The 14,409-nt window shown below is 49.0% G+C and overlaps 1 protein-coding gene across 1 annotated transcript in view; it reads right to left on the bottom strand.

Moving 5' to 3' along the window:
* Window positions 1-6,366: 6,366 nt before the first annotated feature.
* Window positions 6,367-14,409, bottom strand: part of Vps39 (VPS39 subunit of HOPS complex) — a 41,780-nt gene continuing 33,737 nt past the window's right edge. Inside the window, exons 17-25 of the mRNA XM_048459534.3 lie at window positions 14,060-14,158; window positions 13,491-13,608; window positions 12,528-12,656; window positions 11,276-11,378; window positions 11,056-11,101; window positions 10,016-10,165; window positions 9,775-9,909; window positions 9,320-9,411; window positions 6,367-7,924 (exon numbers count right to left, since the gene is read on the bottom strand). Of these exons, the coding sequence (XP_048315491.1) occupies window positions 7,849-7,924; window positions 9,320-9,411; window positions 9,775-9,909; window positions 10,016-10,165; window positions 11,056-11,101; window positions 11,276-11,378; window positions 12,528-12,656; window positions 13,491-13,608; window positions 14,060-14,158 (948 nt within the window). The 3' untranslated portion in view covers window positions 6,367-7,848. The remainder of the gene's footprint in view (window positions 7,925-9,319; window positions 9,412-9,774; window positions 9,910-10,015; window positions 10,166-11,055; window positions 11,102-11,275; window positions 11,379-12,527; window positions 12,657-13,490; window positions 13,609-14,059; window positions 14,159-14,409) is intronic.

The following is a 14,409-nucleotide window of genomic DNA, read 5'->3' as shown; positions in this document are numbered from 1 at the left end:
GTAGAGCCGGCTTTCCCCAGGCCAGAAGCAACTTGGTCCCTTTCCAAGAGATTCTTGGGGTCCTGCTTAGCACTCCGGTCCCCAGCTCAGGTCCTGCTTAACTAAGCTAGTTGTAAAAAGCAGACATCAAGGGCCTCACCCCACCCTTGCCATGGTCCTGTCTAGTGGGTAGGGCGAAAGCTCAGGCATTCCTATTCCCAACTAATCTGCATTAGATAGAATCAGGGCCCATAATGACATTTAATGTTGTATCAGGGCTACCCTCCTGTAGCTGCCAGAAATCCCCACACCATTCCTCCTTCAAGTCCCAATTTCCCCACAGCTCTTAAGTGGAAACATGGAAATCTCTGCTTTAGGGTCTCATGGGGACTCAAAGACATTTTATGTCTCTTTTGGCCTCCCTCAGTTATTCCCCTGACGCAAAGGACCCACTGCATGCGCTGCCCATACTATGCTCAAAGTCACCCATACCCTGAAAAGATCCACTTCATGACTCCTTTCCCAGTGAAGTGCCTGGTGATTCAGGCATAGAGGCGGGGACAAGGGCTGGTAGTATAAATAAGCCCAGAAGAGAGGCAGGCCTTCCTGTCCTTACACTGACAGAGGCAAAAGCAAAGTGCTCCTGACCAGGAGAGGCTCTAGCCGTGACATCTCCCTCCCTGTGGACCACAACCACCTAGGAGGCCGGGCAGGAGCAGTCGCTGGAAAAAGAAGTTTCTAGGAGAGCGAACTGTGGGAGAGTCCTTTCACTTCTTTAACCAGAACCCTTTCATAGATCCAGGGGTGATGGTACATGTAATCCAGCGCGTGGCATTCTGAGGCAGGAAGCGGACTTGAACTCAGCCGTACGAGAACAGCTTGAGGTACAAGACGAGACCCCTACCTCAAACAGTCAGGCAATTGCCATCACCTTGCCCGAGACATACGGCTGGAGGCTGAAATGACATCCACAAAGTTGAACCAACTCCCAAACTAACAGACAAGTCCAGACCAGAAATTCCAGAACCTAAGGTGATGTAACTGTGACGGCCTGTTTCACCTCCTGTGGATTGTAAGTTTGAGATATGACTCAGAGATCTGAATCCAGCCCCTTGTTTATCTTGTGGATAATGTAAACACTCAGTCCCCAGTTCAAAGCCCAGGTCCTGGGCAGGAAGGGAACAGTACTAGCTGGTTGAGTGTTTTCTGGTTTAAACCACATTCTTCTCTTGGAGGCCATTTGCCCATGCCTCAACCATCACGTCTCAACTGAAAAGTTCTGGAGAATTTTTGTTGGGGGATGCAGACCCCTGGCCTCTTGATTTTCTTTGCCTGACTCAGACCCTTTGCCTGCTGGAGTGAAACATCTTATTTTCCTATGTCTTCAGCTGCTCTGAGCACAAGGCCCTTAGGAGTTCCTGATGGCAGGGGAGTGAATTCTGATGGGTTTTACAGCTGGAAATCCCAAGAGCTGGAGTGTGGCTATCAGTTAAGGATCCCTCTATAAGCTTCCCTGGAGCACAATAAAGTTGGCATTCTTGTATCAAGGATGATCCGTGTCCCCTTGTCTCTGTGCATGTGTTTTTAAATCTCCAGCCTCTTTCCCAGCTCCTGCCCCGTCCCCGTAGTGCAGGCGCTAGAGGTGGAGGCTCCAGCGAGATCGGAACTAGGACGATGCTGAGAGATCACCCTTGGAAGGCTGGCTAGCAAGCGAGTAAAAAATTTATGGTGAGGGTGGATTGAAGATGGGTGCCAGTAATCCTGTTCAGGTATTGACCCGTCAATTGATGGTTCTTTTAGAGAATCAGGGCATCACTACTAAAACTGCGACAGCACAAGAGTTTATTTAGACAGTTTTAGATCAGTCCCTGGTTTTCACAGGCAGGGGATTTTAATCCTGACTGGGAACAGGTAAAGGCTGACCTTTAAAAATCTTTGAAAGAGCAAGGGCCAGAAGAATTTCCAATGGAAATATTTTCGCTTTGGCATTTAGTCAAAGATGCTCTTCTCAGTGACAATGGGAAGGTGGAGGAACAGTTAGACAGTTTGGCCAAAACTTTTGAGGAAATTCAGGATGAGGAATCTGTGAAATCTATTAAGAACTTTATGGAGGAGGAGGAAGAAAGGAGGCGAGCAAATAGAGATGTTTCTGTAAGACCTCTGCGGCAGACTCCATTCCTTGCTGCTTCAGATCCTTTTGCTGCTGCCTCCGCCCCTATTGACCTGGAGGCAGAAACCTGAGAAATCCTAGAGAGACTAAGAAATCTGAGTGGAGAGAGGCAAATTTATTCTGTTGTGGAGGTTAGTGATCCACAAGGAGGGTGGGTCAGGCAACCTAACCCTCTGGCCTTTAAAGACATAAAACAGCTAAAAGAAGCAGCCGTGGCCTGTGGGACCCATGCTCCTTTCACTGTGGCTTTGATGGAATCTTTTGTGGAACTCAACCTTATGTCTAGTGATTGGATGCAGCTTTGAGAGCTTGTCTTTCAGGGGGATATTATTTGTTATGGAGAAGTGGAATGCAGGAAACTTGCACAGATACTGCACGGCCTAACGCTGCTGTGGGCTTCTCCCAGCGTAACCTTGACATGTTAACTGGTGCAGGACAGCAGGTGGGATTAGCAACACAGATTACCTATGACCCCGCTGTTCATGCCCAGAGAGCTGTGGCAGCTGTTAAAGCGTGAAAGGCTCTGCCTAATAAAGGAGCAGGGGAACAGCTGTCTAAGGTTCTTCAAGGACCTTCGGAACCTTATCCTGAGTTTGTTCACCGCCTGTTACAGCTGGGGGGTTGTATTTTGGGGAATGTAGACACAGCTATGCCTGTTATAAAGCAATTGGCTTATGAAAACGCTAATAGTACTGTCAGGAGGCTATATGTCCCCATAGAAATAGGAGTTTAAATGATTATAGTTGGTTATGCAAATACATTGATAGCACTCGTGTTATGGTACAAGCAGAAGGCTCTTAGGGGGAGGCGAGGTGGAGCTAGACCAAAGACTTTTTTCCAGTAAGGGCAACAGAGCCATTTTAGGTGGAATTGCCCTGTGGGTAGAAGGGTAAGTAGCCATCCCAGGGAAAATTCAGGTATTCCCATCAAATGGAGAGAAACTAGGCCAGTATGGATGGAACAGTGGCCCCTAGCAGAAGTTACTGGCTGCTCAGCAGCTTGTGCAAGAACAGTTAGCTGCTGGGCATAAAGTCCCATCCACTTCCCCTTGGGATAGCCCCATGCTGTGGGAGCACATCCCGCCCCTTCAGTCAACACCCCCATATTTGTCAGCCAAAAGAAATCTGTCAGTTGGTGACTGTTGCAGGACCTAAGGCAGGTTAACAAATGTATGGAAATTATGGGATCATTACAGCCAGGATTGCCAACACCTGTCACTATCCCTAAGGATTATTACATGGTAGTGATTGACCTTAAGGACTGCTTTTTTTACTATTCCTTTGCATCCTGAGGACTCACCCAAATTTGCTTTCAGTGTTCCCTCTATTAATTTCAGAGAGCCGCATCATAGGTATGTGGATGGTATTCTTATTGCAGTCTCAAAGGAATGTGATTTGCATGCAGGGTTGCAGACACTTTATGAGGGACTGCAATGGTCCGGTTTAGTTGTTGCCCCCCGAGGAAATAAAAACTACGTTTCTTTGGACCATCAACTCCTACAGACTGGAGTTCGACCACAAAAAAAAAAAAAAATCACTCTTAGAATAGATCATCTCCACACTCTTAATAACTTTCAACAGTTTTGGGGGGACATTAATTGGATTAGATCATTAAGGGGATTAACAACAGGAGAATTCAAACCCTTATTTGAAATCTTAAGAGGTGACTCAAACCCCACATCTCCCAGGCTACTGACACCTGAAGGCTGTGAATGGTCTTAGGTGTTAGTTGAACAGCGGTTAGCAGAAGCCCATTTGAATTATATTGATTAGCGCCAGCCTTTGCTTCTGCTGATCTTTTTTTTTTTTTTTTTTTTTTTGCACAGCCTTGCAGCCCACAGCAGTCTTTTGGCAAGAGCGACCTATTCTCTGGGTGCACGGATGAGCCCCTCCCAAAAAGGTTGTGCAGTCCTATCATTTGACTGTCCTGGAGGTGGTGCATACTGCCTACCTGGAAAGTCTTAGGACGTTTAGAAAATCCCTAATAAAGTGATTGTTCTGCACAATGAGGAGCTGTTTAACTGGCTCCAGCTATTTAGCCCCGAATGGACCATCTTATTAACCATCAGTTTGCTGAATTTGACAACCGTTACCTGTTGGGGACTGCAGACTACCAGACTCCGAATTTCTAGTAAACAACTTGTTTTCCTCTGCTGTGAGCAGCCTGCAGCTCTGAGCACGAGACCCTGATGGCAGGAGAGTGGGTTCTGGTGAATCTGCAGCTGAAAGATCCTGAGAGCTGGGGTGTGGCCAGAGCCCTAAGATAAGCTGCCCCTAAGCACAATAAAGTGGGCATCCTTGGCACTCTTGTCTCAAGGACATCCCCGTGGCTCCGTCTATCTCTGTTTGTATGTTTTTTAAATTTTCAGCCTAGTTCCTGTAGCGAGTAGAGCACAGAATGGAACCGGTGGAGTTCTACATAGAATTCCCTATGTAATTTTCACCAGGGCATTTTTCGGTTTGACCTACAGACCTCCTTTTATGAGAGCGGCTGGAGTATATGGTTGGCTGTTCCCTTTCATTATATTTGTGCCACGCCCATGACAATCCAGCCACTCCCATACAGCCTAGGCTTACTGAACACCTGGCCTTAGGAACTCAGGAACTCATGTAGCCGGAGGGTTTCTGTTGCTCTGCTTCTACAACAGGCACCAGCAGCAGCAGCAGCAGCAGCAGCAGCAGCAGCAGCAGCAGCAGCAGCAGCAGCAGCAGCGATATGATATCGCCATTTGCCCAAGCAAGCGGGCTTCCTCTGAGAGCAGTATGGGTTAGCAGGCTACAGAAAGACCAGTGAGCCAGAGATGGGTAAGACAGGAGCCTGTCATGGTCAACCTAAGACAGAAGCCTTGTGCGCTGAGGCAAGTGTTCTTTATGATGGGTAAGATGTGAATATGAGATTCTGCAACCCAAGACAGTCCTGGTCTAATTATATAGAAAAGGGGGAGCTGTTGGGGGCTGCAGACCCCTGGCCCCTTGACTTTCTTTGCCTGCCTCAGACCCTTCGCCTGCTGGAGTGAACAACTAGTTTTCCTGTGCCTGCGGCTGCTCTGAGCATGAGACCCTCATGAGCTCCTGATGGCAGGGGAGTGAATTCTGGTGGGTTTTAAAGCTGGAAATCCCAAGAGCTGGGGCGTGGCTATCAGTTAAGGATCCTTCTATAAGCTTCCCTGGAGCACAATAAAGTTGGCATTCTTGTATCAAGGATGACCTGTGTCCCTGTGTCTGTGTTTTTAAATCTCCAGGCTAGTTCCCCGCTTGCGTACTGTCCCATAGTGCAGGCACTACAGAGTTTCATTGGCAGAGGATGTGCAGGACAGCTAGATAGCCAGCTCAAGGAGGGGATGTTACAAGAGGGACCAAATAGTCATTTGACAGCTGGGCAAAGTGAGCCATCTTTACTTTTCAAACCAAGTCCCCTGGGTGGTGGTGGCACATGCCTTTAATCCCAGCACTCAGGACAGGCGGATCTCTGAGAGTTTGAGGCCAGCTTGGTCTACAAGAGCTAGTTCCAGGACAGGCACCAAAGCTACAGAGAAACCCTGTCTCGAAAAACAAACAAACAAATCAGAGTCTGTCACTCCTACCAATTCCACATCTTCACAGGAACCTTCCAGCCATAGTGAGCCTCAGAGGCACAAAGCAATGCTGTGCGACAAGGACAGTGTGACAATTTAGATTATGTAGGATCTCGGGGTCCCCAGTGTGATGATGAAAATACTGTGCATGCAATGTCAGCCGTACACCCGGTCACATTTGCTGGCCACACAGATGGAGGCATTCGTGAAAGGAGCGAACTCTGATATTTTTCATGGTCTCTGTCTTATCCTTCTCTCTTCTTAGCTAAACCACTATTATCATTTCCATTAAAGTCTTCAGAAGGGGAATAGAGGCCCAAGGAGACTTGGTCTCTGCTCATGGTTGAGGAGCAGTGCTCCACCACTGTCAGGTCTCTGCTCATGGTTGAGGAGCAGTGCTCCACCACTGTCAGGTCTCTGCTCATGGTTGAGGAGCGGTGCTCCACCACTGTCAGGCCTCTGCTCATGGTTGAGGAGCAGTGCTCCACCACTGTCAGGCCTCTGCTCATGGTTGAGGAGCGGTGCTCCACCACTGTCAGGCTGGAGCTACTCCTGCCCCTCCCCCCAGACCTCTGTGGAGTTTGAGAAGAGACTTCCTAGAAAGGATGGTGCTTGGGAACACAGAATTCAGTATGCACACCAGTCAGGAGAAAACACAGGCTTTATTCTACTGCTTCAGATACGGTCCATGAGAAGGGATGCTATAAGCCCACCAGGTAAGAGGACAGGGCTCTATGATGGACATTCCTGTCCTGTGGGGAGCTGCCTGACACCACGGTGCTGCTCCTGAGGAAGTGCATTTTAAGCTGCTACAAATGGGAGCAGCAGCAGCACTGCTCATTTTTTTAAAAAAAAGTTTTATGTGTATGGTGTTCTGCCTGCATATATGTCTGTGCGTGTGTGTGCCTCATGCCCACAGCCTCCAAAGCCAGAAGGTCCTGCATACCTCTTGCAGGTTCCTGGACACGCTCAACAGAGACAGTGGTAAGTCTCCTGCTCCTACATTACTCTTTGCCATTCCTCAATACCTCACAAATAGGACATCTCACTACTGTCAGCTCTGGTCAGTTGTTCTCGGTGTGCAGTGGAGACGCACATTACCACCCGGTCCTAGAGCAGTTCCCCAGCCAGGGAACAGTGATGGCCATGAAAGCAACAGGACAGAGAGTGCTAGGGAAGAGGAAGATTCTCAGAGCATAAAAAGCTCACCCACAAAGGCTTAGCAACCTGGCCAAGCGGTTGGTGAGTGGCTGGAGCAGGCAGGCACTTCTGCAGAGATCCTGCCTAGGAAACCCCACACCCTGTGCAGTGCTGGCCAGGGAGGTACCAAAGCCTACACCTGCAGGCTTGCGCTCTCCCATGTACCTTAGCAGGGAAGTTCCGCTACTGAGAACCTTCATACAATGTACCTGATAGCTGCTTCCTAGAAACCCAGACTCTTTCTGCCCATTTTGCCTCATTTAAATATTAGTTACTCCCCTGCTCCAGTCTGCAGAGTGGGAGATGTAGCAAGTGTATTGCATAGCAAGAGAAGAGATTAAGGGGCAAAATAAATAGTGAAGAAAAGGAGACTGAGAACTCAAGGGATAAGCAGACCACTTTAGAGGATACAGGGCGTAGCCTCTTGGAGGAACCACTGGCAATACAGACAGTGAGTCTGCTTGGTCAGTGGGGCTGGAGAGCTCCAGTACCAGGCTCCCATGGGACCCTCCAGGCTGCCATGCCAGGGGAGGGGGTTTTGTGAAGCTGTGCAGTTATCATAATAGAAAACTCTCAGTCAACAACCCCATGGGTACAAACACTTGAGACGAAATCTCCTTGTCCAGGTGACTGGTATACGAAGGCAAGACGGTGCATTTCCTCCTGTCCAAGCAGGGGTTAAATTCCTAGAATCCTCTGCAACATAACAGAATAAGATATAACTAATCTCTTTTTCTAGGAAAAGGTCAGCAATGCCAGGTCACAAGTCCAGTTAATTCAGAGATGTTCCAGGGAGCCAGGCAGCCAACAATGTCCAAATGAGGGCGACACTTGGTGGTAGCAGTCCCTGGTTCCTAACGTGGCTGCTCCTTCAACTGTCTGGGAAAGTCAAGCTGTCCGCTGCTGAGTCCTTGGGATGCTGGGCTCAGGTGTCGGCTGCGTTGACTTCTTTGGAACAGAAGTAGTGCACAACCACTCCATTTGGGTACCTCGCAAACGCACTGTGGGGAAGAATAGTTTAGAAGTGAGTGGTGTTCTAACAGTCTCCCCCAGCACCCCCAGCAGCCACCTAAACCCCAAAGAACAGCCTACTCCAGTATCTCTGGAAGGCTGCAGTACCACTTCTTCAACCAACCAGAGCATGAAGTATACAGCATCCAAGTGCATGCAAACATTTTTGTTACTCCATCAGTGCATGGTTGGGGGTTTGGGTAGTTTGACCCTCAGTAGCACTATCAACCAACCAACTAGGCAAATAAATGGACAAACTAAAAGTCAATGTAGCCAGGTGGTGGTGGCGCACACCTTTAATCCCAGTACTGGGGAGGCAGAGGAGGCGGATCTCTTGTGAGTTTGAAGCCAGCCTGATCTACAAAGGGAGTTCCAGGATGAATCCCTGTCTTGAAGAAGAAGAAGAAAAAAATCAATGTAGAACATGTGCCCATGGCTTGGCACTGGGGGGTGATGTTCAGCGGAACATGTTTCAGGCTAGTTCTAATGAATGGCGGCAAGTCAGGCCTCTGACAAAGACTCTTTAGCTCACGCTCGTCCCAGGCCGGGGCAGACTCTTGGACATGTCCTAACAGAATAATGATGGCTCAGGAAGTTGCTCAAGTCTTGAGGCAGCAGACTGGAAGACCAGTTTTCTCCCGTGTGGAGGCCATCGTTTCTATCTGCCATGGAGGTACAGGTCTATAATCCTAGCACTGGGGTATGGCTGAGGCAGGAGGGTTGATTCAGAGTTCCAAATCAGCCTGAGCTACCCAGTCAGCCTGTATCTCAAGACTTTCTGTATGTCTCTCATCCTACCGACTCCGTGGCTCCATTGTTCATTTTAGCTGCCTGAGGGATAGAGCTTTCTGGGCAAGAGTTCAACAGCCTTGTGTCGTATGTCAGGTCTTTAAATTATCAAAGCTTGTCCCTCAAAACATAATGACTTGCCCTCTCAAAGCTCAAGAACGCAGTGGCACAAGACAGCTTCTCTCCGTGGTGGGTGTGGTTAGGCTGTCCATGTGACAGAATCTAGAATCACCTGGGAGTTGGGCCTCTGGACATTCTTGGGGGATTATCTTGATTTCCTTAACTGATGTGGGGACCAATCTTGATTGTGGGTGGGTATTCCCTGGGCAGGGACTGTCACAATGGAGCGGGAGAGCTGAGCACTAGGGAGCCTTCATTGCTCTCACTTCCTTGACTGGAATGCAATGTGACCGACCAGCTGCCCCGTGCTCCCGTCTTGGTCTGTTAGCCAGAATAAACTTTCTCCCTCTAGCTGCCTCTGTTGAGAATTTTATCACAGCACCAGGGTAAGAAACTCAGGGCAGAAATCGACATCTCCACTCCCAGGCACCTCATCGGCCTCTCCTGCGTCCAGGTGTGCTCAGGAGGGGGCTCACCTGTTCCCAATCTTCTTCTTGCACACCATGCACACCTTCTCCTCGGTGATGATGCACTTCACCTGCTGGTGTAAAATCCGCTCCTCCTGAACCTGGAAGAGATTGGAGAAGTTCCATGCCCGGGTGTCAAAACAGAAAGTCCAAGTTGGTGGTGTTTGTGTCTTCAGCATCCATAGGTTCTACTATGCCACACTGACTGCTGGGTCACCCGAGCTAGGTGCTGCCTCAGTGACAACAGGAACGTGAAAACTGTCTCAGTTAAAACCCAAAGTCCACCAGACAGTTGTGGCGCACGCCTTCAATCCCGTCATTTGGGAGGCAGAGGCAGGCGGATCTCTAAATTCAAGGCCATCCTGGTCTACAGAGTGAGTTCAGGACAGCCAGGGCTACACAGAGAAACCCTGTTTCAACCAACCCCCAAAGGCCTCCCACAAGTGTAGAAGGTCCATCCATACCCTCAGGAACTCGGCATGGAGAAGGTTCTTGAGCACTTGATTGAACCGTTTCTTTTGTGCATTTTCTTCCAAGACCTTTTCTAGAAAGATGCGTATGTCATTGATTTGAGTGTTTGCTGGTAGAAGGTTGATGGCCTAGGGGCAGAGACAGGATGGAAACAGGTTAGGGAGATCAGGAATGAAATTAAGAGAGGCTCCTTCCCCAGCCCTCTTCCCGCTCCGGCACCACCTGCAGCCTGACCTTGGTGGTATCTAACTTGCTGTAGTGCAGCTCTAGGACCTGCAGGGCGGCTTGGAGGTTCGCCTGTGGCTCCAGGAGCTCCAGTTTGATTGGCCCCAGGCAGTGAATGCTGGGGGGTGACAGGTACATCCGAAGCAGAGACAGATACACCTGTTTCACAGACAGAAACATGCACGTCAGGCTAGCAGCAACCCTCCTAGAACCTCCAGCCCTGATCCTCCCTGTCGGTAGCAACACTGGCATGGAGCACCCCAAACTTCTCACTTTCCCCTTAATTTTTTGGCCAAGTCAAACAGCCAAATGAGGATGCCGCTATTGCTCTACCATTCACAGGAAGTTAGCACTGCAAAATAACCTAAAAATTCCTCATTTTCTTATGCTTTGAAGGCTGAGAGCCCGGCTGTATTTCTGACCAATTCTAGCGCCACAGGGTTACTCCACCCTAGCACTTTTTGTTTGTTTGTTTTTCGAGACAGGGTTTCTCTGTAGCTCTGGAGCCTGTCCTGGAACTAGCTCTAGTAGACCAGGCTGGTCTCGAACTCACAGAGATCCGCCTGCCTCTGCCTCCCGAGTGCTGGGATTACAGGCATGCGCTACTGCCGCCCAGTTATCCAAGCACTCTTAACATGTGGGCCAGACACTCATGACTGGGGCTGTCCCATGCATCGTTTTAGCAGCCTCTCTGGCCTCTAGCCCAGATCCCACCCATCACAAATGTCCTGTGAGGCTGACAAATCGATGTACCATCAATGAGCCAATCCACATTAATTTAATATATGAATCAGAACTCCTGAGGGGGACAGGGTGCTACTACTAAACAGGTGGGTGACAACAGATGTGTAAGTCATAAGTAAACCAGGACATATGGTCACTGGTCACTCAGTTTCTTCCCCAGTAAACATTCACTAACAATCAGTACACTGGCGTATACCATGTCTCGGTGATTGACACCAGTGCCATTTGTGGCCACACTGGATGAGGAGCGGTCTGCTAGAGTGACAGGAAGTGCATATGTTCCCTTGGCCACAGCTGCTACTTACGTCTTTGTTGCCTTCTTTGTTTTGGTCATAGTGTTTGTGGCAGTACCTGCAAGGGAGGAAGTGATGAGAGCAGGCGAGAGGGGCTGCATGGAAGGTGTCCATGTCGCTGTGACGAGCGACTGAAGAGGGCCAGCAGGGGAGGTGACATGCCCTCTGCAGCCGGCCATGGGGTGGGTTTCCCTTAGACTCCTTGGGAGGCGGGAGAGCAGGGCGAACTTACTCCTTAGCCATCTTCATGTCCTTCAAGACGTGGACATAGATGAAGAGAGCTTGCTCGTGCTTCCCCATGCGCCCCAACAGGAGAGCTCTTTCTTCTAAGAGGCCTAGGAGGGGAAAGGACTCCAAGTGGCTGCCACTGTCATATGCACAGGACTAGCGACTAGGTAGCGCCAGGTAGGTGTATTGGAGCAATGCAAAAATGTAAGAAAGGAGTGGAGAATGGCAAAATGGCCCAGTAGGTAACGGCACCTGCTGCCAAGTCTGATGAGCTGAGTTCAATCCCTAGGCCTTGTCAAACAAGGTGTCCTTTGACCTCTAGACATGCATCATGACACATACATACACAAATAGACAATAAATGGAATAAAAATATAGAAAATAATAAGTTGAGGGAAGTTTATAAAAAACACAAAAGTAAATCTCCAAAAATAACAATAACAAAAAGAAAGGAAGAAAGAAAGAAAGAAAGAAAGAAAGAAAGAAAGGAAGGAAGAAAGGAAGAAAGGAAGGAAGGGCTGGGGTCCAGCTCAGAGGGAGAGTGCATGCTTAGCATATGCAAGGGTTCAATCCCAAGCACCAAAATAATAAAAATACAATGAAATAGCACAAAACACTACTATCTTTTTTTTTGAAAGTGAGAAAACTATTAAAAGAATGTTTCAAGGAGAAGGAAGCTAACTTGGAGGTGCTGTACCAGTTCCACTCTAGCATTTTCCTTTTGTAGACAGGGTCTCATAAAGTTCTGGCTGACCTGGGACTCACTCTGTAGACCAGGCTGGCCTCAGACTCACAGAGACCTGCCTGCTTCTGCCTCCCAAGTGCTGGGATTAAAGGTGTGCAGCACCATGCTTAGCCACATCTCACTCTTTTAACAATCATTCACAAACTAAGAAAGGACACTCATTGAACAGCCAAGTTCACATAGACTGGCACTCCAGTGAAGGTGAGGCAAACACTGGGTGCTGGCATTCACAGAGCTAATGCCAGGCAGGCTTATCTTTTTCTCAGTGAGTCATGCCAGCTTACAAGAAGTATTCAACAATGAGTTCCAATAAGAACTCCTTCTAAAACAACAGATGACAATCTACAAATCAGCACACCGCTCACCCCCAGAGTCTTTTCTCAGCCTCAGCAAAAGTGATGTGGAGGACAGGAGCGCTAGTCCTCACACGCCCACCTCTGGGGGCTGGAGAGCAGCGGTAGAGGCAGAAACAAGCCTTCCCATTGCGTTCGGCTCTAAGCTAGGCACTCACCATCAAAGGGAAAATCACAGATGAGCCGGCCTGGGTCATAGTAGCTGGAAATCTCCAAGAACATGAGCAGCTTCTGTCGGTATTCTCCCAGCTCGCCCATTTCCTCTCCAGCGGGGACGGGATTTTTGCCTTTAAGGGAAACCAAGTTCCACATGAAAGGATGCTGCTAAGCAACAATGTGGGGCCAAATGAGAGGAATGGGGCTCAGGGATGACCCCTGTGAGCAAGGAAGGGCCTCCAAGGAGATTTCCCAGTAGTTCTTTTACTCCACGGTCTCCCTGGCCCTAAAACACCAGTGTGACAATAAGGAAGGCTGTGAACAGAGAAACATATTGGCCAACATATCTCTTAGCATCACAGCTGTCATCTTGCAGACAGATTTGTCCTTCTGTCCTACTTAGGAGGATTCCCAAAGATACCCATAACCAGACAAGGGCTCCTGAGTCACTCAGTGTGACTGACTCCCCTAAAGGTCCTCCTACCCAGAGAGAACAACGGGGCCTGTTTCCCCACACCACAAACAGGCACCAGTATCTGGGGTCACCCGCTTAGGGTGGGCACTGATGCCTGTGGGTGTTGGGGACTGCAGGTCACAACCCTGAATTGCTTGTAAACAACTTGTTTTAATATGCTCTGAGCAGCCTGCAGCTGCTCTGAGCACAAGACCCTCATGGCAGGGGAGTAATTTCTGGTGAGGCCTGCAGCTGAAAGATCCCAAGAGCTGGGGCGTGGCCAGAGCCCTATATAAGCTGCCCCTGACCACAATAAAGTGGGTATTCTTGGCACTCTTGTCTCAAGGATATCCCTGTGGCCCCATCTGTCTGTCTGTGTTTGTATGTTTTTAAATTTTCAGCCTAGTTCCCGTAGCATATAGCGAGGAGAGCGTGGAATGGAACCGGTGTAGTTTTACATGTGGGCAGGCACCAGTGTCTGGGGTCACCCGCTTAGGGTGGTCACTGATACCTGTGGGCAGGGACAGAAGGTAGTCTTTCATCAGACTCTGGACTTTCTCACAGTACAGCTGGATCAGGCAGTTGTGGAACCGTGAGCCTGTTTCTTCCCACACGTGGATGATGTGCTCCTGAGGCGGAATGAAGGCCATTGTCATTGGTACCCTCTGTGCTGTGAGCCCACCTCCCAGTCTCCCTCTCGGGTCCCATCCCGCTTGTTCCCTAACTAAGCTGCAAAGATTACCTAGGGGCAGCTCTTCCAAAACCACAACAAACCCAGTGAGGTCAGGGAGGGTTTTTTTAAAATTTTCAATCTAAACTGAAACTCACTGTGTAGGCCAGGCTGGCCTTGAAATCAGAGATCTGCCTGCCTCTGCCTCTCCTAAATGCTGGGATTAAATGCCATTATTCTTGGTTCCCTTGGTTCTCCATTAGATTGAGAAACTTTCATTAAGAGCAGCGTTCCTAACTTGGTTCCTTGGGGAACCACCCACCCTCCCTGGAATCTGACCTGCCTAAGTGGATTAATGTTCCTAGATGCTGAGTTTAAAGTCTTTTGGGGCAAACCAAACTATATCTTACCAGATAAGGAATAGCCAGACCCTTGAAATTCTCTATTAAGAAGTTCAGCACTCGTTCTCGTGGCAGAGACTCCACCTCCGGGAGGTCTTCAGTGAATATCTGTCAGAACAAACCTGAATTCTACAAGCAGAACCTCTGACTCTGGGTACAAACACACATGCCTGCAAGTGTTGGGGCTGAAGACACTTTGAGGGGAAGGGTGGATAAGGCATCAGTAGCTGTATGATACACAGCGGTCTAGGTTGGAGTCTAATGGCCTTAGGACAAGGTTCCCTCTACGTATACAGTCTTGTCCCACATGGTCACTTTACCCTATGACGCCAAAGGAATGGGCAATTCAGCCTCCTCCT

This window comes from Myodes glareolus, chromosome 10 (assembly GCF_982192425.1).
Source record: "Myodes glareolus chromosome 10, mMyoGla1.1, whole genome shotgun sequence".
NCBI lineage: Eukaryota > Metazoa > Chordata > Mammalia > Rodentia > Cricetidae > Myodes > Myodes glareolus.
This window is presented reverse-complemented; position numbering and strand designations above follow the sequence as displayed.